This window comes from Spermophilus citellus (genome assembly GCF_964194105.1).
Source record: "Spermophilus citellus genome assembly, chromosome: 10".
Taxonomy (NCBI): Eukaryota; Metazoa; Chordata; class Mammalia; order Rodentia; family Sciuridae; genus Spermophilus; species Spermophilus citellus.
In genome coordinates, this window is record NC_138197.1 from 24,672,812 (window position 1) to 24,700,273 (window position 27,462).

A 27,462-nucleotide genomic window follows, 5' to 3' on the forward strand; every position below is an offset into this window, starting at 1 on the left:
TTTGAACTGAAGCACTACCATATCAATTGATGTTCAGATGATCATCTAATTGTGCCTCCTTTTCTTTTTGTGGTGCTTGGGGTGGAACCCAGGGCCTCATGCATACTAAGCACTCTAACACTGAGCCACACCTCCAGCCCTCATGGTGTTTTTTTTTCTTTCTTTCTTTTTTTTTTTTTTTGACTAGGGTCAAGATAGTAGGCAGGAAAAAGCATAACATTTCTCTGCACGAGTCAGAAGTGTACATGATGGAAGCGTGACTGTGTCCACTAGACACCAGTCATGGGTAGATGATCCACTGAATTTTGGTCACGTTGGCTGGTGCTTTCTGCCCACCCCCAAGGTCTTCTGCTGCCTTCTGTCTAGAGGAGGGTGGGAAAAGCAGAGCTTAAAAGCGTCTGTTCTTGAAGAGGCTTTTGGGTGAGAGGGTTTTTGTTAGGCAAAAAATTAGGCACAGCTTTAATTATACATGCTCTTGATGACTTGGCATCCAGCCAATAACATATGCCACACTCAGGTTACATAATTTCCAGCACTTATGGTGAGCAAAGACTCAAAGGAGATTGAGGGCTCTGAGGAAGGGGGAGGGAATGTGAGGAGAAACAAGGGAATGACATTAAAGAAAGAAATGAAGCCAGCACATGGTGGTGCATGCCTGTGAACTCAGGTGCCCAGTAGGCTGAGGCGAGGCAAGGCCAGCCTGGGAAAGAGTGAGAAAAGGAGAGGGAGGAGGAGGGGGAAGGAAGGAGATTTTTTATTCCATTTGTATGACATGACCAGAGAAAGCAAATCTACAGAGTGTACATTAGGGGTCACCTAGGGATGAATAAGTTAGGTGGTGATGACTAGAGGGGCTGGGTTTCTTTTTGGGGTAAGAAAATGTTCTCAACTTGATTGTGATGATGGTTGCTGAATCCTGAATACACTAAACATCACTAAGTTGTACAGTCACCTATGAATTGTATGGTATATAAAGTATATTTTGGGCTGGGGTTGTGGCTCAGCGGTAGAGCGCTTGCCTAACATGTGCGAGGCCCTGGGTCCGATCCTCAGCACCACATAAAAATAAATAAATAAATAAAGGTATTGTGTCCAACTACAACTAAATAATAAATTTAAAAAATCAAATATATCTTGACAAAAGATATTAGGTGAAAAAATCAGTAACCATGGAGATAAAGGGGACTTAATGGCAACTGAGGACATTGTTTTATTTTTTTCCCTTTTTTTTTTTTAAATTGATTTTATTATTTTTTAAAAATGACATTCTTGTTATTTTTTTTTATTTTGGTACCTGGGATTGAACCCAGGGGTCCTTAACCACTAAGCCACATATCTAGCCTTTTTTTTATATTTTAGGGACAGGGTGTCACTAAGTTGCTTAGGGCCTCACTAAGTTGCTGAGGCTGGGTTTGAACTCTTGATCCTCCTGCCTCAGCCTCCCAAACTGCTGGGATTTCAGAGTGTGCCACCATGCCCCGCTCTGAGGACATTTATTGATAAGGCCCCCAAAAGCAGCTAGAACTCAAGGTTTGTGATCAAGATGTAGAGTTTGCTTCAGGAAACCATGCAGTGGCTTGGGGTCACTTTGCTGTCAGGCAAGGCCCTGGTTTAGCAAAAGCAGAGTCGCCATGGTATTCTGCACTCTGGACCTCTAATACATATGTACTGGGAGCTGGGGAAATGTCACAGGAAGCTTGGTTGGCATCCTGATCCAACATGCTCACTGTCAGGATTACTAGAGAAGAAAGAGGGCGCCTCAGAGGCTGGTGGCTGGGAGGGGTTGATTCCTTTTCTCCCTCTTCTGGTCCTTTGCTGCTGCTGCTGCTGGACCGAGTATGGGGCACACGCTGGAACTTACTGCCTTGGTGGTCCTGCTGCTGCTGCTAGGCAAAATCTGTCTGCAAGAAAGAATAGATCCACGGTAACATGTGACTCAAAATAACTAGTGGGAATTCTTGGCAGAGTTAACAACTTTTTATTGAATCTCTTTCATGCACGCGCAGGCCCAGGCACACACGCCTTGTGATGTTGGTTTCCTGTCCTATCAGAGTCCTCTCCGCGCTGAAGCTGGGAAGACATGAAGGTCTGATGCCCAGAGTGGACAGCACTCGAGGCCAGGGTCGGAGGCATTCCTGTGTGTTCTTCAGCTCCCGTCTACCCCAAGAAGGCGCTTGAGGAAAACTGCCTTCAAACTGGGGCCTGAATCTCTCCAAATGTTGTCTTGAACCTCAGTCCTTCAGGTACACAGCAGCACCCGTTCTCTGTCCCCAAGGGGCCTTCCTTCCCCGCCCCACACGGCACCTCACTCTGCCCCCCTGCCCAGCGCTTCCTGAGCTCAGGGCTTCAGCCCCAGGGTCCAGGCAGGCAGCCCTGAGGAATGCCGGGCCACAGCCCTCCCACTGACAGGTGGCCAGTCAGAGAGCTCAGGATTCCAGACTCTTCTCCCTGCTGAATGCTGTTAGGTTTCACATCACACGCTCTATCCTGTCTGCTTTTAAAACTGATCTGAGGTGACTTCTAGGCATGTCTGGCACACAGTCCCCTCCCCTCCAGGGCACCAGCTCACCTTTCATGAAAGGCGTCCCCAGCAGGCCTCTGGGCTGCTTTCCCAGCTCCCAGCCTGGCCTACAAGGTTCTCCCCACCCCGAGCTCTGGCTTCCTCTCCATCCACATCTCTCTTGCCCCCAGCACTCACCCCCAGGCTGCTCCCTTCCCTGGGACTGTGACATTCCCCCAAACCAGCTTCTTCCTGGGCCAGGGCCCTGCCCTGTATTTTCACAGCCTGGTCAGGCCTCTGTTTAGTCTTTACACCTTGTTCCTTCATCCCCATTCCACGCTTGCTAATTTTTGGTTTTCACTAGATGTTAAGCTCCTTGGTGGCCAAGGCCTCGGCATGTGCAATAATATACTTTTTTTATCCCAAATGCCTTGCACACAGTAGGTGCCAAATAAATGCTGAATGAATCAATGAATGACTCATCCATGAATTCCTGGGAATGGGTTGTGACTTCTTGTGGGGATACAAGATGGTCACATAAAGAAAAGTTAAGGAGGGGTACTGGGATCAGAATCAGAATGTCTACGTTTTATTCTCCTTAATTTATTTTTGAGACAGGATCTTGCTGTCACACAGGTTGGTCTTGAATTTCTAGGCTCAACTGATCCTCCCATCTCAGCCTCCCAAGTAGTTAGGACCACAGGGACATGCCACCATGCTTTATAAGACACCTACATTTTAAAGGCAGATGCTTCACACACACACACACACACACACACACACACACACACACACACACACAAACAAACACACATGTACACCCACATGCACATACATGAATACCCTATGGAGGGTCTGGACCAGGGAGGCTCTAGGAAGCGGCCTGCTATTCTGTAGCCAGCCTCTCTGACTCCACACTGTCCCAGCCAGGGTTCTTTTGGAGATCTTGGAAGAAAAGCTGCTGCTGGAGGCTCCTCAGGTCCTGCAGAAGCTCAGGAGACAGCTGCTCAGCTGACTTCCCTAGGTCCTTTTCTTCCTCCTCCTCCTCCATTTCCCCAAGCCCATCAGGGGGCTGTGGGGAGCTCCTGGAGATGTAGCCCTGGTCCGACTGCACGGACTGCCGCTGCTCCTCCTCACAGGGTGTGGAGGGGTCCTTGAGGACCAGGGCAGGATCTTCCCATGCACCCTGGGCCTGGCTCTTCAGACTCTGCTGCAGAAGGGAGAGCATCCAGCCCCCCAGCTGCTCCCTCCCACCATCGGGGAGGTGGCCAGGTGAAGCCACTGGAGTGCTGCAGAGAGGCGAGTCCTCAGGGTCCACGGGGAGGAAGAGGAGGTTCTTTCTCTGGAGGCCACGATCCTCCAGCAGGGGGCAGGCCTCGCCCTCCTCCACCCAGGTCAGCCGGCTGGCCACACTGCTGTCAGCAAGAGGAACCAGCTCCACCGCACAAGCAGCAGGGACCTGCTCTCTGGGGAGCACCACGGTTTGGATGGCCTCCCCCTGGGGCTGCAATTGGGGTGCCACCCTCGACATCCCCCTTCCTTCCTCACCCACACACAAATCTACCCTCAGGCAGCCCTCGGAGGCAGGTTCCCGCACCAGGGGCTTCTGCCTGACCATCCCGCTCCCTGGCGGCAGCAGTGGCTCCTCAAACACTTCTTCGTCCAGGGATGGGAGGCTCTGGTCATCCGTGGAGCAAAGGTTCTCACGTTCAAACCAGTCAGGGCACTGGGTCTGCCACTCCCGGAACTTCTCCACGGCCTCCTTGAGCTGCCGGCCACTGGGGCTCTGCAGGTAATTTTCCCCCGTGAGCTCCTGGAGGCGGTGCATCCGGCCAGGTTCGAACATCTCCAGGTCCTGGATGCGGAAGTAAACCTCCTCTAGCTTGTCCATAAGGGGGTACCTGGAGGTGATGTGGAAGAGGTCAGGGACATCGCTCTCACTGCTGATGCCCGTGAAGTAGCAGATGACGTAGGTGCCAAAGCAGGCTGGTTTCTTGAAGTCTGGCAGGATCATGTTCATGGCCGCCGTGAAAAGGTCCCCAGTGGGCTTCCAACGGTCACACCGCAGCTGGACAGTGGCTTCCTCCCAGCCCAGCATGGCCTGCCACTTGGCCCGGGTACCTCGGGAGCACAGGATAATGATTTTGGAATTGTTCTCTACCATTTCCTGTTTCTGCCGGCCGACCCAGGTCATGACCCCCACCTCTGAGAGGACTTGTTCTTCTAGGAGGTCAAGAGCCACTTCAGTGCCACAGGTGGTGATCAGGAACTCGGCAAACTTTAGAACCACATCCACGTAAAGAGGGTGGTCAGCTGAGTAGACAATCCAGACCTTCTTGGGCTTTAGCAGTGGGGGGGTCAGGTCAGTAGTGGGCAGGACACCTAAGGGAAACCAAGGAAAGCAAGACCACATGCTTAATCCCCATGCCCCAGGCCCAGGGTAGTGTCCCTCTTGGTCAGCCTGTAAAGGCCCTGGATCAAGCACAGAGTTTGACTCTCTAGCTTAAGAAACACAACCCAGGTCTTTTAGAAGAAGCAAAATGTTGTCTTGCCTTGTTTGGGCTGCCTGAAAAAAATCAGTTTGGTGCTTGTGTGAAAAAGAGTCTTTCTCTCACATTCCTTTCTGGCCTTTAGCCTATACTTTAATCATTTTAATTGGAAAAAAAAATGGTGCAAAGACTGGCTATGTGCATGCTCAGGGAAAGACCTTTCTTCACAAGATATGGTATACTTACTTTTCTTTCTTTGTTGGGTGATTAAAAACATGGTGTCCCAGCTAGGCACAATGGCGCAAGCTTGTAACCCCATTGACTTGGGATGCTGAGCAGGAGGATCACAAGTTTGAGGCTAGCCTCAGGCCTGAAGTAATTTAGTGAGACTGTGTGTCAAAATAAAATATAAAAAAAAAATGGTTGGGGATGTAGTTCAATGGTAAAGTACTCCTGGTTCAATCCCCAGTACCAAAAACATGCTGCCCTAAGCCTTGGTGTTTGGGGCACCCTGTGTGAGGTACCAGAGGGTGGGTACTAAATGTGAGGTCTTCTGAAGGGAGGGGCTCAGGGGCCAGACCACAAGAGGTGACCCATTCATTCATCCTGAGAACCCACCATCAACCTTTAAAAACAATAACACACACAAACCAGCCCCTCAGAGATCAGAATACTGACCAGTGTATTTGGTGTCATCTCCATGTTTTTCATGATGAGACCCTGAAATAAAAAGAAGTACATTGGAGTGACTCTACTGAAGGGAAACAGGGACCAGCTCACAGGGTGTCTCACAGGAGCACTGCACCACCCCTGAAAAAGGACAACTGATAAGATAGCAATCCTCCAGATAATGGTTATCAGAGGCTTCTGGGCTTTTGCAGGGACACCATGTTGGGGAGCTGCCCAGCCACAAGGCCTGGTTGGTTGCTAGTGTTACTAACACCTCTGAAACTCGGTTTCTTCCTGTGTAAAATGAGTCTGAAGTGGTGGTAGATGTGATCATGTGTGTGAGGGGCCCTGTGCATTGTACACACTTAGTCAGCTGGGGTCCCTGTGATATCTGTGGTATTGACCCAGCGGGGCCTGTCACAGAGGCTAAGCTGCAGGGAAACTGGGGGTCTGAGCCATGGTGAGGGACCAGGGAGGAGCTTTTATGAACAAACTCTACTGGCAGGAAAGTTCTTCCCCAGAAGTATCCTTGCAGGAGGCAGATAGCTTATGACATTTCTTTCCAGAGCTTGCACCCAGCCACTTACAACATTTCCTCCTGGTATTTTTGAGGTGAGGAAGGGGAACCAACATACTTAGGCAATTGTAACCCTTGGACATGTCATGTGATGAAAAAACTGCAAGGAACAGACTCTTCTGTGACATTTGGGGTGAAGAGAGTTCATGGATGACCATGTAAGAGAGTTATTTTAATTAATTAATTCTTAATTCTTTCTTTCCTTTTTGTGCGAACCTAGGGTTTCACATACACTATACAAGCAGTGTTGGACCACCACCAAAGATTCGGAACCTTAATTTCAATCCTTACTCTTTGGTCCTTTTCTAATTTAAAAGGGCAGTCTATTGACAGTATGTAACTAGTGGGGTTTTCCTTTCCTTTACCTGGCAGCATGCACACTTCAGGAAATGGTCAGAAGTATTATGGCAGCTGGGGATGCTGCTCAGTGATACAGCACTTGCCTAACATGCACAAGGCCCTGGGTTCCATCCCTAGCAAAACACACACACACACACACACACACACACACACACACACACACACACACACACACACACTCTACAATGGCAGAAATGAAACAAAACAAAAATATCTGCTAACATCATTATTTTACCTTTTCTTTTTTTTCCCCTACAGTGCTAGGAATTAAATCCAGGGCCTCATATGAGATCGGCAAGTGCCCTGACACTGAGCAATACCCCCAGCACTTGATTGAACCCAGGGGCACTCAACCACTCAGATCTATCTATCCCCAGACCTTTTTTTTTTTTAAATTAAATTATTTATTCATTCTAATTTGTTATACATGATGGCAGAATACAATTCATTTCATATTACACATATAGAGTGCAATTTTTCAAGTCACTGGTTGTACAAAAAGTATTTTCACACCATTCGTGTCTTCACACATGTACTTAGGGTAATGCTATCTAAGTCATTCCACTGTCTTTCCTACCCCCATACTCCCCTCTCTTTCTCTCCCTCCCCTTTGCCCTAGCTAAAGTTCCTCCTTTCCTTCCATGCTCCCCCCACATCACCATTATGAGTCAGCATCTTCATATCAAAGAAAACATTAGGCCTTTGGTGTTTTGGGATTGGCTTACTTCACTTAGCATTATATTCTCTATGTCCATCCATTTACCTGCAAATGCCATGATTTTATTCTCTTTTAAAGCTGAGTAATATTCCATTGTGTGCATATACAAAATTTCCCTACCCATTCATCTACTAAAGGGCATCTGGTTTGCTCCATCCCCAAACTTTTTTGAGATACCGTTTGTATTATTTCACTTAATCTTTATAACAGGCTTATGGTGTCAGTATTATCTTTGTCATTTTACAATAGACAAATCTAAGGCTCAGAGAATTAAGACATCTTTCCAGGCAGTCAGTGGTCTATGAGCCCACGTCAGCCTGATGCCATGTTCTAGATTTCTGGGAACTGGGATCACTGTTCAATGTAAGAGAGGCAATGTCTATACTTAGTTGAGATTACAGGGCTGAATTGAAGGGTGCCCTCTGGGCACAGCCTTATAGGGAAGGTCTAGCAGTGAGACTGGTTAAGGAAGGAGGAGAAGGAAAGACAGAGAAAAATGAGGAACAGTGGGAAGCCCCCTGCCTGCCCCAGAGCTCCTTACCTGTTATCCTCCACGTCATGCAGACGATCAACAGGATGATGGAGCCCACCAGCAGGATAGAGATGCCCGTGATGAAGCCATACACCCACAGGGGTATATACTCTGTGGTGAGCAGAACAACGTGAGTGACAGCAAGGGTCCCAGGGCCATTCCCCAGTCCCTGGCTCTGTCCTCTCTGGCCTGCACCAGGACACACTGAGCCTCAGGTTCAGCCTTGTCTGCCTGGCTGGGTACAAGGCTCAGTCAGGAACCCCTCTGACCCCTGGGGAATGTGGGAAGGGGTCTGAGCTTACCTGCAATTGTGACTGCAATTAGAACAAAAGAAAAAAGAGAAAAGAGTGTTCTTAATTATTAGCAGTAATTACAAAACCCATCACTGATGTCCACGGAGGGCCTAACCCTAACCCTAGACCCAATACTTTGGATATGGGTCAAAAATAATGCAGCCACCTACACGAAGCACCCTCAGTTGTTGGTCTAAGAAGAGGGGCCTCACCTCCCTCCCGGGAGGCCGGGTCTCTTCCAGCCTGTGCCATGTCTGCTGTTGTGCAGTTGGCATGTGGCGATGGCCTCGTGGGAGTTGGGGACCCATGGCTTCTGAAGGAGAAGTAGGCAACTGGCTCAGGTAGGAAGCTGGGACTCTCCACCACCTTAGCATGTGATCTGGAACAAGCTATTTAACATCTCTGCCTCAGTTTCCTCATCTGTGAGCCTGGGGTGGGGAGTCTCAACTTCACCATACTGTGACTAGCAGTTTGTAAGGAGTAAAGCACTTCCATTTTACTGGTGCCTGACTGTAACTGTGTGCTAGTAACAACCCCATCTTCAGTCAAGGAAGTTAAGGGCAAGGAAGCCACAGACTCTGCCCAAGGCCACACAGCTTATGAAGGGCTGTGGGGAGTGCAGCTCAGGAGAGTGTCCTCAAATTAAGTCACCCTCCCCACCTCTCCGCCACACCTAGGACCAGGTCAGGACTCAGCTCCAGGGCATGACCTTCACCCAATCTCACCCCAGACAGACACAACCCAGGGCAGAGGTGTCCCTCCTACCCGAAGGCTCTGGAACATCTGGGCAGGGGATGGTCACGGTGTGTCTAAGACAGTCATTAAGGCAGCTGTTGAAGAAGGGCTGGACCTGGGAGAGAAGAGGAAGAACTGGAAGAGGGCCTCTGAGAGGTGGCAACATACACCCATCCCCACGCTTTCTCAACAGCAGGGGCCATTTGCAAGTAATGGACCCTGGGTGGCTAGGCCAGATCTCCATGTGGCTGTTGAGCTGGGCGTGTTGGCGCTTGTGTGTAGCCCCAGCTACTCAGGAGTCTGAGGCAGGAGGATCATCTGAGCCCAGGACTTTGAGTCCAGCCTAGGCAACGTTAAAACACTCCATCAAGAAGCCCAAAGATCTTTCCAGGGGCTGCTGAACCAGATTTCCTATCTGTGCAATGGGTCAAAGGTCCCCTGCCCAGGTGGGGTTGGGAGAACAGGGCAGCTGAAAGGCAGGCTGGTGCCTTCCCTGCCAGGGCATTACAGACAGAGCGGTGCTGGGGCCCGATACAGCGCAGGCCCACAGCTGCCCTTGCTTACCTCGCCCCCTGGCAGGAAGGCCCACCTGTGCACACTCTCCCACACCTGTGTGCATCACGCCCACCCACCTGTACTCGGTGGCGACAGCACCAGTTAGAGCTGTGTAGCGGGAGAGTGAGGTTGGCTCGCTGGTGGAATTCCTCTTGTTTGGGCTGCAGAGAGGAGGACAAAAAAGGCCAGTTGGATAAGAACTTGCTGCATCACACCCCCAAGAAGCTTGGGGACATCACCCTCATGGACCAACTGCACTTCGCAGAAAGGCCAGAGGGGGAAACGCTTTTCAGATTTCTGTTCCAGAAAAATCGACCATTCTGCAGGGCGAGTGGTTTGCTGTCAACTGATAAAGACAGTAGTGACTGGTATTTCCCCCCTGCGTGGCTGCTGGGGACTGTAGGACAGATCTGTGTTCACACCCAGCAGGGAGACAGACCACACAGCACATCTTTTCTGCACTAACCTGGCTTCATCTTATTTCTTGTCTGTAGGACCCCTTTGTCTTAATCCCCTTATTTCTTCTTCTTTTTTAATCTTCAGTCCTTTTTGGAGTCAGGCTCAGTGGCTCATACCCAGCCACTGAGGTAGTCCCAACAACAGAGGAAGCAGGAGGACTTCAAGTTCAGGGCCAGCCTCAACAACTTAGCAAGGACCTAAGCAACTTAGTAAGACCCTGTCTCAAAATTAAAAAGGGCTGGGGATGTGGATCAGTGGTGAAATGCCTCTGGGTTTAATCCCCAGTGTGTGTGTGTGTGTGTGTGTGTGTGTGTGTGTGTGTGTACACATATAAATCCTTTTTGGAATCAAGTATAATAAAAACAGCAAAATAGAGAATAAGGGGAGAATGGGGGAAGGAAGAACAAAAAGGACAAGGGGTGGTGGGCAGGGCAGAATTGACTCTATTTCATCAGCCAAAAGATAAAAAGAAAGACCAACTCTACAGCTTGCTGGGCGCTCAGGCCACTCCTGACTCGGCAGTGTTGGGCTCTGGAGTATGTCAGAGAGGTGACCATTACCGCAGGTATCCGCTGTATGTGCTCGAAGCAGCTGTGGTCCTCCATGTGTGGAAAACTGTTGAGCAGGATCTGGTAATGGGAGGATTCGTTCCACAGCGTGAAGCTCACCCGCAGCTGGTGGGCCTCCAGGGTTTCCACGGTGATGTTGGGGTCCCACAGGCTGCCTGTCAGGGGCACAGATGTGGGCTGGGAGTGAGAAGGGATGTGCACGCCCACGTGTGTGCTCGTGCATGTGTCCGCGTTGGGTACAGTTCTCCCAGGCCAGCCAGTTACCTGAGCTCACACAGGGCGTGGCTATCTTCATCCTGGAGTCCTCACAATCTGCCGACCCAGAAAGAGAAACAATTAAGCCTCTGCCTTAGGAAGTCTGCTCTTCCAGACTCTGGGCAACAGCAGCCAAAATCATGTTCCTTGGGAAGACTGTTCAAAGACGGTCCCTTTATAGCAAGCTCCAGGACCGGACTGCTGCCACTGGCCAAAGATCCAGTGTATCGGCGGTGACCTGTCCATCTCAGCCCTTCTCTCTCAGAGAACCTTCCTGATTCTAGTATATGCCTCCTGAGCTCACTCTGGGTAGCCACAATCTTGCTCCTTCCAGTTCCTTCTCTCCCCACCCGGAGCTTCCTGGCCCACAGATGCCTCTGCCTTTTTACAGACTGAGAAGTACTTTGGTCCCCACAGAAGATTCTCAAACTTTTGTGGACATCATCATCACTAGTTCCTCGCCCAGCAGATCTGTGTGGGTGCTGAGAATCTGCATTTCTAACAAGTTCCCAGACGATCTATTGATGCTGCTGGTCCATAGATCACACTGAGGATCACTGCCCAACAGTGATATTCTTTTTTTTTAAAAAACATTTATTTTTTAGTTGTAGGTAGACACAATACCTTTGTTTTATTTTTATGTGGTGCTGAACCCAGTGCCTCATGCATGCTAGGCGAGTGCTCTACCTCTGAGCCACAACCCCAGTCCCCAAGAGTGACATTTTTGGTCCCTTATTATGGTTTAGATATGAGGTATTCCCTAAAAGTCATGTGTGAGACAATACAAGAAGATTAAGAGGTGAAATTATTGTGCTATGAGAGCCTTAACCCAATCAGTGAATCAATACCCTCCTTCCCCATAAGGATTAACGGGATGGGAACCAAAATCAGGGTGTGGCTAGAGGAGTGGGGCACTGGGGGTATACCTTTGTGGTTTATATTTTGTCATGAGGAGACCTCTCTCTGCTTTCTGGGTACCATGTGTCTAGCTACTTTCCTTTTTCGTACTTTTTGCCATGATGTCCTGCCTCACCTTGGGCCCTGAGGAATGTAGTCATCCATCTATGGATGGAATCTCTTAAACTGTGAGCCCCCAAATAAATTTTTCCTCCTCTAAATTGTTTTTGTCAGGTCTTTTAGTCAGAGTGGCAAAAAAGCTGACTAAAGCATCCGTCTTCTCCAATCTCCTTGATTATCATCTTTTATTTTGGTTTAAAAAGACACATGGCAAGTTTCAACTACCTTAGAGGGACAGGATGAGTCAGTCTACTTTAGGAACAGGAAAGGGGGTGGGGAGATTTACTCATTCAACAAAGACCTATTGAGACTTGCACTGTCCTGGGCACTGGGCACTAGACACACCATAGTGAGTGAAACAAAGTCCTGCCCTCTGGAGATGACACTGCAGTAGAAGAGCCCACTAAGAGCAAACCTAGAAAATGTAATAACACGTCAGAGAACAATGAGTCTTATTGATTCATTGGTGTGTGTGTGTGTATGTGTGTGTGTGTGTGTGTATAAGAAGAAGGTCATCACCATCCTTAAGCATTTCCTGGGCTGGGGGTGGAGTGCTGTGGGCTGTGCTTGCCTAGCATGCAAGGCTCTGGCTGAGATCCTCAGCATCAAAAACCAGCAAGCATTTCCTAACCAGCTACATAAACAAGGAGATTTATGAGGTTCTGAACAGTACAGAAGTGTGGAAGACTCAGACCTTGTCCTCAGTGGGCTGAGGTTCTAGATGTACCTGGCTTTGAACAAGAAATGTAGGAAATGGCTGAGATTCAGGGGAGGACAGAGGTATAGAAGGTGACCTAGATAGAAGGTGTCCAGGATGCTTTAGAAGATACACTTGGCAGTGATCTCAGGCAGGATGGGTCAGTGAGGGGAGAGAAGAAAGTGGGATAATGGAGATGGGTGTGGGACAGACAGGGTGTGTGTGTGGGGGGGCGGGAATGAAGAATGTGACTGGAACTAGGCTGAGAGCAGGAGCTACCGCTCTTCCCAGCGTGTCTTATCTTCCTGACGTTTTCTGGGCTGAAGCTAGTTCTCTGGATAGAGGGAAGGGCTCTTATTCCCATCACACTCCTGGGATCCTGGGCCCATATCCAGTGTTGGCCAATTAAGAAGGGGCTGCCTTCAAGGGGTGGAGGCTGAGCCTCACGCTGAGGAGCTCCCAGACCCGAGTGCCTATTCTTTCTGTGGGTACCACATGCTGGCAATAAGCCGTGGTTGAGCGCAGCAGGGAGGCTGCTGTCTGCCCCTGCTGCCAGCTTCTCATCCCAGAGTTGAATGATGGAGGAAATGGCTTAGGAGGAGGCTCTTACCTGGCACAAGGAGCTTCTTGGACAGGTGGTTTGGGTCCCCGTCAGGGATGGGCTTGGGCAGGTGGTGAACAGTCACCTCGTACTCCTGGCCGGGTTCTACCACAAAGTGGCTGAAGGCGAAACGCCACTGAAGAGAAGGGAGGAGGGGAGGTTGGGGGGGGGTCACACACACCTGTCGTCCATCTGGGCCCATAGGATCCCACCCCTACCTTCCCCCCAAACCAGTCAGAAGTAGGAATAAAACAACTACCACAGCAGAATCTGAAATTGGAGGCACAGTATCTTCCTCTGTTTTTTTTTTTTTTTTCTGGTCTTTCCTGCCTGTTTTAAAAAACCTAGGCTGGCCTCATCAGTAGAGAGCATTGTCAAATGCAGAGGAGGAGGGCAGAGGCTGGGGTGTGGCTCAGTGGTAGAGCAGGAGCTCAGAGCTCAGCAAGCACAAGGCCCTGGGTTCCACCCCTGGCACCCAAACAAAACAAAACAAAAGCCCCTGCAGAACATCTGGTGGACAGTGGGAGCAGTCCTCCCCTCCCATCAGTTCTCTGGAATTCCCGAACAGTGGGCGTAAGTGACCTGAGCTGGAGGGCTTGAGGCTATTGGACCTGGAACACAAGAGGCAGCTACATACTGTTCACTGACTCTTCCTCTTACAAGGCATAGTGGGGGGTCTCTGTGGAGAATGTTCTGAAGCACATAAGAGCAGAGGGAGAGCTAGAGGTCCCTCTCACCCTGGGTCTGCAGTGAGATGTGTCTGTACTGAGCTACCTTCCAGATAGTACAGATATAGAATCCAACTCCTTTTTTAAAAAAAATTTGAGAGATAGGGCCTTGCTGCATTGCCCAGGCTGCCCCCACACTCCCGGGCTAGGTGATGCTCCACCTCCGCCTCCAGAGTAAACCCCATTCTAATGACCTGGTGGAGGGGGCTGGGGCGTCCTTTGCTCCTAAGTAGATCAAGGCACCAGGTCCTCGCCCTCCACATAGCAGCCAAGTTTGGGGTCCTCACTTAACATTGAGGGGGGCTCTGCCTTCGGTGCTTATGTCTTTGGCAGATCTAATTTGTTTTAAAGCAATCATCTGCAGATTTAAACCAGTGGTTTTTCAAACTAGCACCTATATCAGGTCATACAGAGGGTCCTTAAACACCAACTGCTGGGCCCCACCCTCAGAGATTTTTGTTCAGGAGGTCTGGGATGGGGCCAGAGAACACGCATTTCTAACAAGTTCCCAAGGGTTGCTGGTGTGGTCCAGGGAATAGCTTTGGGAGTCGCTGCTTTCAACTACACAAGACCAACATTTTATCCTAGAGCTGTGAAAAGCAAAACCAGACCCAACTGTTAAGACTCACACCCACACCCCACCCATAGCAGGTCTTTGGCCTGGGGAGTTATTCCCTCTTGGAGGCAGGCCTTGGATCAATTCAAGTTACAGACCCAGGAGGTAGAGCTGTGGAAGTGGTCTTCCAATTCAATTTCCTTAAGAATGAATAGCAAAGGGCCTGGGGTAGTTCAGTGGCAGAGCATTTTGCAGGAGGCCTTGAGTTTAATTCCCAGCATATTGGGGTGAGGGATAGGGTGCAGAGGAGGAGAATGAATAGGTAGGTAAAATGTGAGGAAAAAGCAAGGGAGGGAATATTAGGCTGTGACCCGCCACCCCGCTACCTATGGCTCACAGCAGACACTACGTTCTCTGGGAGCAGCCATCTTGAATTCCTTAGACCCTCCAGCACCTTCTTATTATTCTAAGTTAGGGTCCAATATGGGGACAAGTCACACTGGTGTCATCAGAAGAACACAATCCACTCAGGAGCTGTCTTCTTACCCGCTTGCGGTGATGGCTCAGTTGGGACAGAAACTCAAGCTCAACACACAAACGTTCATTGGTGTTCAGCTGCAGGACAGACAGCTCTACACCCTCAAGGAACAGGATGCTGGCTAAAGGTCAGAGGGAGGAGAGGAGACAAACAGATACAGCTGCATAAACCACTGGGTGTGCCACTTCCCTATCTGCTAGGCTTGCTCACTCCTAAAGGAAAACCTGCCCATCTCGCCTAACCCCCCACTTCCTGTTCCTTTCAGCTCACTCTCTGCCTCAGCCTGCCGCCTTTCAGACAGCTGCCACCCAGCTAGGTGAGGACAAGTGGCACTTTACACCAGACCAGCAGCAGAGGCTGTGCAAACTTGCGTCTCACAGCAGCCATCTCCGCCATTCTTGCAGAGAAGGAGCAGCGAGCCTGTGGGCTGGGGACTCAGAGGGAACCAACGCCAGACCTGTTCACCAGGGCTGGCTCTATTTAGACCCCAGTCTTCCCAAATCTGTAATCAGACTCTAACTCTGAACAGGTTTAGGGGATGTTTTAATAAGTGTTGGCCCATAAGTTAAGGGAAAAAGTGCTGGCAAATGTGCTACTATTTTTCCAGTAAATATCTGGAATTTTTCATAAAATTAACAACTTGCCCAGGGTAATAAAAATTTTAGGTCTTCCATGAAGGATAGTGTGATGACAGGATTTTGCTGTGGGCTCGCCTCTAAAACACTGAAAAGGTACTGGCAGAACGATTGATGGATCCTTCCATCACTGAATTGCAGCCTTCATGTCTGAGCACAGGACCAGAGCCTAATTCTGAGTCTGAATGGGAGGTGATGTCTAGCTGTGGATTCACTTGGAGGTGGTGGAACCCCAGGGCCTGGCTGACATGCCCACTCACCATCTGTCTGTAGTGTCCATTCAATGTGCACCACAGGGACCAGGTCTCCGTGCTGGGTTCTGACAAGGCGCAGCTGGATCTCAATGTGTTTTGGGGAGGAGGGAGTCAGGTTCCGAGGGTGGATCCAGCTGTCATCCAGGCAGGTACCTGGTAACCAGGGAGAAGTAACAATCAGAGATGACACCCTTCCTATCCCCAGGAGGCCCAGAGAGCTAGTTCCTGAAAGGTTTGGGGCCTGTGACCTTCCAGCTTGCAACCCTCCAGTTGTGACCCCCCTGGGGTCCTCAGCTCCACTGTCCGATTGCTCTTTCCTAAGGCTGGTCTGGGGTGGTTACCCCGAAGCTCTGAGTCTAAAGGACAATTTAGGGAGATGAGTTTTGAGTAGAAGCAGGGGTTGGAAATGGGGCACAGGATCATGGGCAGTGGTAAGAGCTGATTTTTACATGTCGGGGCCCTAATCAGCACAGACACAAGAAGTATGTGCCTTGCCCTTGAATGAAACCAAGCCAAGCAGCTGGGGATGTGGCTCAGTGGTAGAGGGCTTGTCCAGCTTATGTGAGGCCCTGGGTTCCATGCCCAGCACCAAAAAAACAAAACAAACCAACACCACAGATGTCTCACTTTACAGTAAGAGCTGTGGCAGATCAAATTGTCTTAAAGGTACACTAGGGCAGCACATGAGAGAATACTTTCAAAATCTAAATGACACTGCCCAACTTCTGCATGTAAATGTTCTCCAAAGGAAGCACGGTGCCCACACCTGGGACACGTTTGGGATTACTACAGCCTGAACTTGTAGAGGGGCTGCAGATCTGCTGCCAGAAATCAGCACAAGCCAATCACAGTATTAACAAAGCAACAAGAAGAATAAAAAAAAGAGGACTTACTGTTCTTGACTCTGCAGTGTAGCTCCTGTGGAAAGAAAGAAGGTGGTAATTACAGCTGAGAAAGAACTTAACCCATGCACTGCTGGACTCCAGAACCTTCCCAAGCTCATTTTTGAGAATAAAACGTATGCAGCTCTCCTTTTCCACATTTGGGGACCTCTCTGGAAGGTCTTTTCCCACCCTTCTTTCATCCTGACCAACCAAGGGAGAGGGGTATGATAGATGGCAAAATGGAAGTGGAGATTTCATAAGTAACTGTTAGAAGCTGGGAACTTTACAACTTTAAAAGACACTGAGAGGGCTGGGGATGTGGCTCAAGTGGTAGCACGCTCGCCTGGCAAGCATGCGGCCCGGGTTCCATCCTCAGCACCACATACAAACAAAGATGTTGTGTCTGCCGAAAACTAGAAAATAAATATTAAAAAATTCTCTCTCTCTTTAAAAAAAAAAAGACACTGAGAGGGGCTGGGGTTGTGGTTCAGTGGTAGAGCGCTCGCCTACCATGCATAAGGCATCAGTTCGATCCTCAGCAGCACACAAATGTAAAATAAAGATATTGTATCCACCTAAAGCTTAAGAGTAAATATTAGAAATTAAAAAAAAGACACTGAGAGGTTTGTCTTGGGCACCCTAGTGAAAAGGTCCCCAAATCTCTTGAGGCTTCCAACCTTTGGTCTGGATAACCAAAGGTTAAGAGGTGGGAGGGATGAGAGCCAAATCATGAGTCCTGAAGCAGATCAGTTATGGGAAATCCACCTAAGTCCCTATACACTTTCTAGAAATGTCGAGGGCTTGGGATCCAACTTAGGGCCTGAAGGAGAGCTCAGTAAATAAAACCATTCTTCTGAGGGGCGACTTCTACGTGTTCAGTTTTAGCAGTGCAGAAGGGAAGACCCTGGAATTCAGGCTCAGGTACTTTGAGTTCTCCTAGCTGCTCACATGGACCAAACTCATTCTGTGCTGAAGCAGATCAAAAGCACACATTTAAAACCAACAAAGTAGTTTGGTATTGTGCAAGATTTGCTATAATGGATCAAACTTTGTACTCCTAGAATAGAGAATTTTTTTTTTTTAATATTTATTTTTTAGTTCTCGGCGGACACAATATCTTTGTTGGTATGTGGTGCTGAGGATCGAACCCGGGCCGCACGCATGCCAGGCGAGCGCGCTACCGCTTGAGCCACATCCCCAGCCCTGTACTCCTAGAATAAATTATACCAGATTATGGTGTATTATTCTTTATTATTCTTTGTTATTTGGGTTGTGACTGCTTCTCTTAAGAAGGAGCAGAGAGCAGGGCTGAGGCCTGGGAGGGAGCAGATGAGCCCCTGGGGCTCATACATGAAGTGGACATAGGGATCAGTCTGGAAACATTCCCGATTGACTCTGTTGTGCTCTTCTTTAGGACACCAGTGCACATGCTCTTGGGGTCTAGACCCTGCACTCTGTGCAGCTTCTAGTATTAATTCCCAGCTGCTGGCCCTGGGCTTGCATCACAGCCTCTGAGGTGCTCCTCAAATTCAGCAGAGGCCAGCATGCTGCCTCTGCTCTCCCTCTGACAAATGCCTGCCTTTTCCTGAATGGTAAGATTAACTCCCAGGACCCTGTCCTTTGTCCTCCCACTTGAAAATCCTAGGATGGAGGCTTGGAGGATAAGAAACTGGTTCATTCATCTTCATATGGGGAGCTCCTCTAGAAAAGGCAGATGGATACTCCATTTGGAATTAATTCCATTTTATCCACTGGCAGCTTCTTAAAAACCATGGCCAAATGATGCCCATGATGACTAAGAGGCAGTGGGAAGGTCTGAAAACAGCTGACTGACAATGGTGCTGGTGGATATCCTCCTCTAGTCCTGAGAATGATGAAAATAGCTTGGTATGTCACTATACTGAGCGACTGTTTGGTCTTGCTTTTCGATAGTTATTGCTATGTATAAGTATTTCCCTTCTATTTTTAAATTTTGTTTATTTATTTTTATGTGGTGCTGAGGATCGAACCCAAGGCCTCATATGTGCTAGATGAGCACTCTACCACTGAGCCACAATCTCAGCCCCAGTATTTCCCTTCTATTACTATTACGCCTGTAGCTTTTCTTAAGAGTATCCCTGAATCCCCTTTGGTGTGGGGATTGAACCCAGGGCCTTGTGCATGCGAGGCAAGCATGCTACCAACTGAGCTTTATCCTCAGCTAGCATCCCAGAAGCTTACCAAATACTCTCTAGCATTTATGAACATAGCTTCATACATTTTCTCCTTCAAATTACTGATAAAATGGATTATACTGATGATTTGCTATGATGGATCAAACTTTGTACTCCTAGAATAAATTATACCAGATTATGGTATATTATTCTTTGTTATTCTGCTATATTAAATTTGATAATACATTATTTAGAATTGCCTCTAACTATATTCATAAGTGAAACTGGCCCATAGCTTTCTTCTTCTGTATAAGATTTATCAAGTTTGAGAATTAAGCTTACACTAGTTTTTTAAAAAAGGGTAACTTTTCCTTTTTTTTCCTGTGGTAAAGAATGTTCGTTAATGAAGAATGGCTGAATAAAGAAAGATCTAGTTTAAATCTAAATATCCATTGAAATGGAACTATTTGAATAGATTGCTATCTCCTAGGGAATATTGTGCAAATATTAAGGAGAATTAGTTACACAGATATCTATAACCGAGAGAGATAGCTGTGTTGTTGAGTGAGGAAAATATGTTGCAAAGAACTTTTTGTACTTTAATCCCATTTTCTATAGAAATAAATGATGAAAAAGCCTCCTAATATATTTACATATGGTTGAGCATGATTATATGAACACAGAAGAACATGGAAAAATCTATATCAGCTGTTAACACACTGGTTATTGAGGGTAAAAGGGATAAAAAGAAAGAGAAGAAATTTGAGGTGGAAAAGATTTAATCAAAACAGAAAAACTTGCATATAGGCAAAATGCAGCTATAAAATTCCTTTAAAGGTCACAGTGCATGAACTATGTACATAGTCTAACTTCTTCTCAAACCATATGAAAATTATAATGGGATTTTTTTTTTTTTTTTTTTTGTGGTACTGGGACTTGAATCCAGGAGCTTTCTTCTACCACTGAGCTAATATCCTCCTTAAAATATTCTCAGACAGCCAAGGAGTATCCAATAATTGAGATGGGTTGCCTGTATAAAAATAGATCAAAACAAAATTTTAAATAATGCTCCTGGAGGAAATAAGACAATGCTTCAAACAGAATAAAATTAAAACAAATAAAACCATTATAGCTCCAAAGAGAGAAGAGGCAACATTTCATTCATAAGACAAGGACAGGATACTGTGAGAAAGTAAGCAGAGACTAAAAACGAACTTCAACAATAAAAACCAGGGCTGGGATTGTGGCTCAGTGGTTGAGTGCTTACCTAGCATGTGTGAGGCACTGGGTTTGATTCTCAGCACCCCAAATGAAAACAAATAAATGAAGTAAAAGTCCATCAACAACTAAAAAATAGAAAGAATAAAGACCAAAGGGTTGGGCTGTAAAAATCAAGGAAATTTCTCTGAAACTAGAACAAATACAAACAAAACTAGAAGAAACACGAACATTAGAGAATTAATCAGGGAACATAAGATACAATTAGCTGGATTATGAAAAAGTGAATAAATAAAAGTGTGTGGGGGTGCTGGGGTTGTGGCTCAGTGGTAGGGTGCTTGCCTAGTATGTGTGAGGCACTATGTTCGATTCTCAGCACTGCATATAAATACATTAATCAAATAAAGGTCTGTCAACAACTAAAAAATAAATAAATGGGAAGAAATCGTTAAGAAAAAAGAAGAAGACATTCTAGAGCTGAAGAACTCATGTTGCCAAATTAAAAAGCTCCATTCGATGACCTATATAGCAAATGAAGAAAAAAGATACAGACCAAGGCCCAAATACCACAAAACACTACAATACCATAATAAAAAGGAGTTTTAAAAGTTTCCAGAAAGAAAAAAACAGGTGAAATATCTTAGAAAGAGCAGGAAACGCAATGGCATTGGCTTTGTTAGCATCTGTACTGTTAGCTTGAAGGCAATAAAGCTATGTCTTCAATATGCTGAAGGAAAATAATTCTTAACTTAGACTGCTTATGTCCAGGCAAACTATCAAAAAGAGATGAGAGTAGAATAAAGATATTTTCAGGAAAGACTAAAAAATATATATATATACACACACACACACACACACACACACACACACACACATATATATACACACACACATATGTACATAGTTTATTATATATTTATATCTAACCCTCATAAACTTAGAAAATTGCAGGAGCATATGCTCCAGGAGATGTGTGAATAACCCCAAGCAGGAAGACACAGGATCCAGGAGTTGGCAGATTTGACCATGATGGATGTCTGGTATTAGAGCTATGTTATAGGTTCACAGAGGAATCAGTTCAGGTCGGGGCTGGTGGATAGAGGGCTCTGGGAGAGTTCTCTGGGGGAAGGGAAAATGGAATTGATGGAATATTTGATGATTGGAAGGAAAATACAATGAGAAAAATCTGATAGAAAAAAACAAAACTGGTTACATGGAAAATAATACAAGTGAAAAATTAAAGCAATGATCATCTCAGAGGAATACGTGGAAATAAACTGTATCAAAAAAGAAATATAATCAAAAGGACACAAACCTGCTCTGCAGAGAAGATTGCTTACTTGTTTAATAAACACCAATTTAACTAAACTGTGATATAATATAAAATGGCAAAGAGAAGTGGAGGGAAGAGGGTAATGTAATTTTCATCTACGAAAATAGATAATATCTACAATTGACAAATTAAGAATGAATAACATAGTACATTTAGGAATATGGAGCCAAATGTTAGAAGAAATAAGTAAGGAATTTTAAGTAATTGCCCTTGGGGAGCTGGTTAGATGTGAGGCAGGGATTTGCAGTTTTTGTTTTAAACATCTTAGTACCAGTTTTAAAAGAAGTTTATCTATGATATTGCTTTAAACAAATAAAAAATTTGAAAAATGAATCTAACATGGTGGCACATGACTGTAATCACAGGCACTGGGAAGGGTGAGCAGGAGGATCACAAGTTCAAGGTCAGCCTGGACAACTTAGCAACACCTCGTCTGAAATTAATTCATTAAAAGAAAAGTTGTTGGGGCTGGGGTTGTGGCTCAGCAGTAGAGCACTTGCCTAGCATATGTGCGAAGCCCTGGGTTCGATCCTCAGCATCACATAAAAAAATAAAAATAAACAGAATAAAGGTATTGTGTCCAACTACAACTAAAAATAAATTTTAAAAAATGTTGTTAAAAAGAAAAAAGATTGAAAAATGAGGTAAACAGCTGGGCCCAGTAGTACACACCTGTGATTTGGAAGGATGAGACAGGATTGAAGTTAGAGGCCAGTGTGAGCAACTTAGTGAGACCCTGTCTCAAAATAAAACAAAAAGAATAAGATAACAAAAAGGGTTGGGGATGCAGCTCAGTGGTAAAGTGCCCTGGTTTCAATGCCCAGGGGGGAAAAAAAGATAAAAACATTAATTTAGGGAAAGAAATAGTGAATATTTTCCCTTAGAATTTCAACACAGAATTTATATTAATATAACATTTTTAATAACATAAAATTAGTACTAAGGATTATTTTTGGATACTAAGATCTTGTTCTAACAAATTCCTTACCCTTAATTTTTCTTTTTGTATCAGAGCTTGAACCTAGGGGCACTTAACCACTGAGCTATATCCCCAGCCCATTTTATTTTTTATTTTGAGACATGGCCTTGCTAAATTGCTGAGACTGGATTTGAACTTGAGATCCTCCTGCCTCAGCCTCCTGAGTTGTTGGGATTACAGGCATGTGCCACTGTGCCTGGCCAAATTTCTTTACTTCAAACTTATCTTGGGGTTAGGGTTATAGCTCAATGGTAGAGCACTTGCCTAGTGTGCTCTATAGGCCCTGAGTTCAATAGCATATTAAAAAAAAAAAAAAAAGGAAGAAGAAAAACGAGAAGACCTAGCCACAGTGGGAAGACTAAAAAGAAGAAATGAAAGATTGCACTAACTCTGGGCATTCAATGAACATTACTGGGTGCCTGATACAGAAAAGTGGGCTTTGAAATTGTACACACGGTCCTGCTCAGCTCCACAAGCACTTGATGGTTGGCCTGGAAAAGAGTAACTGGCTTCTCTAAAGTAGGTTAGCACTGCCAATCTCAAAGGTCGTCATGAGTACTGGAAGAAAGCATGTGTGCCAACACAGTTCCTGGTACCAAGCTCCAGGTGAACATTGGTGCAATGCCACAGTGTGCCCAGCCTGGTGCTTTCATCTGTGAGTGATATGGCATGTGAAAGCTCTCCTATAACCTATGAGGCAAGGATCACTCCTTTTATGAGGACACTGGCTCCTAACACTGGGGTGACTGGCACCGGTGATAGGGGAAGCTTGATTGGATCCGGCCCAGGTCTTTTTACTCTAAGATGCAGGCTTCTGTTTGCTGGATGCTAACTGAAGTCACTGTCTCCTGATGGGAGATTAGTCTGGCAAAAGCATCAAGCAGCCAGGTGAGAAGTCAGGCATGGTAATCAGGACTTGCTAATTGCTGGTTTTACCACATACAGTGTCCCCAGCCCTGCTTGCTCCAGTGTCTACACTATGCAAGCGTGTCCACAGAACACAACTTTTTACAGTCTGGAAGAGCAGTAGAACTGAAAGTGGCTTTTGGCAACCAGAGGATAAAAGGGTTAAACCAAACAGTCATTCCATCACCACAAGTGAAAACCACAAGTGTTCAGGAAAAAAGAACTTGTTAACGAAATGTATATCCTGTCTATGAAACTGAGTTTAACGTTCATACTGACCAACTCCAAGTTGTCACTGTCTTTGCTTATGTGCTTTCCTCAGTCTGACAGTCTTGGGAAACCTGCAAGAAAGCCCAGGCAGGGGGATGGCCAGCCAAAGAGAGAAATGCAATTACTTATGGTGTCTCTAGGACTGGTTTCTGTGGGGGAAATCAGTCATCAGGGTTTTGAGGTGCTAAATCCAGGCAGACAGAACCAGTGCTGGGGCTGGTCTCAGTTTATGGCTGCTTTTCAAGCAAAGCTAATAACTCCTTCCTTGGGTTCATTCTTTTGTTCTTTCACTCAATGCATATTTGTCAAGTCCCCACATCCCGTACTTGCAGTTGAGCTAGGAGAAGAAAAGGCATGCAGAAACCTCCTTCCCATTTTAGGATGGAGTCATCTAGGACTAAGTCCAACCGGGGTTTTGTTGGGCATTCATATTCTGGAAAATGATGTGGCTCACTTTGAGGTGGTCACCCACTCCCTACATTGTGGAAATGAGGGAACCGAGATCCAGCCTAAATTGCCCAAGGTTACAGAAACTATAAGTGATGTTGGGATGTAAATTCAGGTTTGTGGCTTTCTCTCTCATCACTATATCATGCTATATCCACTAAAACTTCAGGGGAGGGGCAGAAATTTTAAGGGTGTGGTTTTTTTGTTTTTCCTTTTGTGTAGTAGTGGGAATGAAACCCAAGGCTTTAAGCACTCTACAGCTGAGTTACTCTCCCAGCCCTTTTTAAAAATTCTAAGACTTTTTCAGAACTTTGCCCAGGTTGGCCTCAACCCTCCTGCCTCTGCCTCTAGAGCAGCTGGATGTGTGCCACTGTGACCACCTGAGGCTTCTTCTAAAATGACTAGTCAACAGACAGGGAAGCTGTCTAGGGAGATGAGTTGTCTGTGAGCCAGGAGCAGGTAGAGGGGAAGAGGAAGGAAGAAAATGGACAAATTTGGCCATGAGCATTTCTCTCCAGTCTTCTCTGGAATCAGGCAAGGCCTTGGGTTTGATCACTAATGCAAAACAAAACAACAACTAAAACCCTTTTAGTGCCAGGCAGGTGGGCATGTCTGTAATCCCAGGGGCTTAGGAGGCTGAGGCAGGAGGATTGTGAGTTCAAAGCTAGTCTCAGCAATTTAGTGAGGCCCTAAGCAACTCAGTGAGAGCTTATCTTTAAAAAGGCTGGGGGGGGGGGGTAGGGTTGTGTCTCAGCAGTAGAGTGCTTGCTTTGCATGTGTGAGGCCCTGAGTTCAATCCTCAGCACCATATAAAATAAATAAATAAAAAACCCTTTTAGCCCAGCCCATATCACATCCCTATCTCCGTTTGAACTTCCTTTCGCACTTTCCTGCTCCACAGACCCTCCACTCCAGCCACACTCTTTACCTAAGGACCTTGGCTCTGGCCCTTTTATCACCTGGAATGCTCCAACCAACCTCTTAGAGGTTCCCACCAGCCCTCAGGGATGCCAAAATGTCTTTTCAAAAGGACTAGCCCAGCTGGAAGTGATTTTTCCTTTCTCTGGTCTTTGGTATGCTTACAGTTGTGCAAAATGTGCTTGCTATAGGCTGCCTTCTAAGACAGTAACATTCCTCCTAGATGATTTTAAGCCCTGGACACAGGGGCACTCCACCACTGAGCCACATCCCCAACCCTATTTTTGTATTTTATTTAGAACACCATCTCTCTGAGTTGCTCAGTGCCTTGCCATTGCTGAGGCTGGCTTTAAACTCCTGCCTCAGCCTTCCACACTGCTGGGATTACAGGCGTGTGCCACTGCGTCAGGCCTAGGAGTGTTTCTTTACAGGTTCAGTTCCTAGCATAGTACTTTGTATTTGGCAGGTACCTGACAAATGGCCATCTACAAAGGAACACCAAATCCTCCATGTTGGGACACAATCTGCAGGAAGAACCCGATGAACTTTTGAGTCTACTGTTTTGGCCAACAGTAGAAATCAAAAGGACATTTCCCAACATTGGTTACATTTAAAACTTTTTTTTTCTGTAAAACAGGCATTCTCCACCCTCTTTTGGTAAATCTTCTACAATATTAAAGAGAAATATCCCTTTGTTTCACATCCTCTGACTCAGACACTGACTATTATTCCCTGGGGTCAACGGTGGTGCAGTAAGGGGCACGTGGGGGATGGTTGGGGGGGTCAGTAGCTGAGAAACCAGAACAGGGAGGAAATAGCATGGAGGGGAAAAAGGAAGTGTATTTTGAGGAGGAGGGGTGTGGGAAGCCATTCTGACACGTGATTGGGTGACTCCCGTTAAGGGCCTGAGGCGCTTTGGCTCTGTCCAAGCTTTCCCGACCCTTTCCTGATGAGAGAGCCCATCCGTGTGGGAGTGTGCCTGACCACTGACCCTGACCTTGGAGTGCAGCCCTCCCTCAACCTTCATTGGATGGAATTCTCCCCTGAATCTCTTGTTCCTCAATAAAGGGCTACTCCCGGCGTGTTGGCTCTCTCTCTCTCCTGCTAGCCCTGAGTAATCCTCGCTGCCCTGCTGGGCGGCTAGAGGTGGGAACCAGAGAGGTGAGCCCTCTCGGACCTAGCAATATAAATAAGGTAACTCTCTGTGTGTTTTATTTCGATCTCTTCTAACTAACTTTATGCCTAGAACCTCATTAATGAAACCACTGCGCAGGCCTCGTGGTGGGGGGGGGGGGCATCTGTTTTGCTGTTTCCTTTTTTTCTTAAAGGTCAAAGTTACATTGCAAGGCAACTACTTGACAGGTGGGTATGTCAATTCCTGCGGATGTGTGTGTGGGGATCCTCCTTGACAATCACATATCTGCCTACATCCCACATCGTGCCCACCCTGTTCCCAGATCTGAGTGTTGGTGGCAGAGGTAGTAGTGGGAAGAACAGTGTCTTAAGAATCATCTGCATGGCGCGCCCCTGAGGTTCCAGTCACGTGGGAGGCTGAGGCAAGAGGATAGCTTGAGTCCAGGAGTTCAAAGCCAGCCTGGGCAACACAGCGAGGCCTCATCTCAAAAAACAAACAAACAACAAACAAAAAAACCCAAAACCAAAGCTCAAGGCTCTGCTCCTCCGCAGATGGTCATGCCGCCTTTCTCTGCGGGTGCTCCTGTAGTCCCGTAAGCCATCCCTGCTCACCAGGGATGCTCTACTTGCCAAGTCCCCTAGAAGCGGAGTTGAGGTCAGTCCTCGTCCTCTACTCCCGGCTCCTAGGAGGCTTTAGTGCACCAGCTAAAGGGGAGGCTTTCAAGCGCTACCTCCAGCCTCCCGGGGTCACGCTGTGCCACCGGTAGAGAAGGAGGATATGTGTAGAGCGCACCGCATAGAGTCCAGTTCAGACTCATCTTGGCCCTCACAAGTCCCCTTTACCGCAGCCGGTTTCCAACCAGTCCTGCCAGCCTCCCGGACCCGGCCGCGCGCCTCGGTCTCCTTCCCCAAACTTTGGCCCGGGCGGAGTCTTCGCTCCCTCCTCCAGCTCACGACGGCGGATTGGGTTGTGCAACACGCGCCGGGCAACCTTTTTCCATCCAACTCCTACTTCCCCCGCGTCCACACCGCAACTCCCACCACTCTGAGAGCGCCGCGATCTTTTTGTCCACGCCCAGTATCCTAGTAAGACCAACCAACGCAGATTTCATGTCTTCCTACCCCGGGCGGTAGTTCCGGGCCGCCAGCCCCTGTTTGCCCTCGCCCCCGCAGTATTCTCGCCGTGTCCGCATCTCTAACGCGCTTCGGGGTCTCACCTGCTGCGAACAGACCGGTGCCGGGTGGTCCAACAGCCGCAAGGAGGCGCGAACCGGGGCCAGAGCGCTCACACACAGGAGAAGCAGCCCCACGGGGAGTCCAAGAACCGCGGGCGGCCAGCGGGGCAGAGCCCCCATGGCCGCGTCACGGTGGCGAGGTCTCGCGGCCCAGGCCTGGGGGCGCACACGGAAACGCCCTGAATCTTTTAGTTACTGTGAAGCAGAGTACGCGGTCCTCAGCCAGCTTCCGGCTTTCAACCCGCGCT

General features: G+C 47.3%; 1 protein-coding gene across 3 annotated transcripts; it reads right to left on the minus strand.

Moving 5' to 3' along the window:
• Positions 1-1,172: 1,172 nt before the first annotated feature.
• On the minus strand, positions 1,173-27,454 carry IL17RA (interleukin 17 receptor A). 3 transcript variants are annotated; one of them, XR_014024058.1, is made up of 13 exons: positions 27,197-27,454; positions 16,631-16,655; positions 15,744-15,890; positions 14,857-14,969; positions 13,036-13,162; positions 10,721-10,768; positions 10,448-10,611; positions 9,506-9,589; positions 8,904-8,988; positions 7,855-7,956; positions 5,668-5,709; positions 3,336-4,882; positions 1,173-1,901 (listed from the first exon to the last, which is right to left on the minus strand). XR_014024058.1 is itself a non-coding variant. In XM_081309796.1 (12 exons), exons 1-12 carry the CDS (start codon positions 27,332-27,334, stop codon positions 3,387-3,389), a joined length of 2,571 nt encoding a protein of 856 aa, XP_081165922.1. In that variant the 5' UTR covers positions 27,335-27,454; the 3' UTR covers positions 2,942-3,386. The 3 variants fall into 3 exon arrangements, 2 of the variants coding, with proteins under 2 accessions (XP_081165922.1, XP_081165923.1); XM_081309796.1 differs by lacking the exon at positions 1,173-1,901 and having other exon boundaries at positions 2,942-4,882; XM_081309797.1 differs by lacking the exons at positions 1,173-1,901; positions 14,857-14,969; positions 16,631-16,655; positions 27,197-27,454 and having other exon boundaries at positions 2,942-4,882; positions 15,744-15,882.
• Positions 27,455-27,462: the final 8 nt, after the last annotated feature.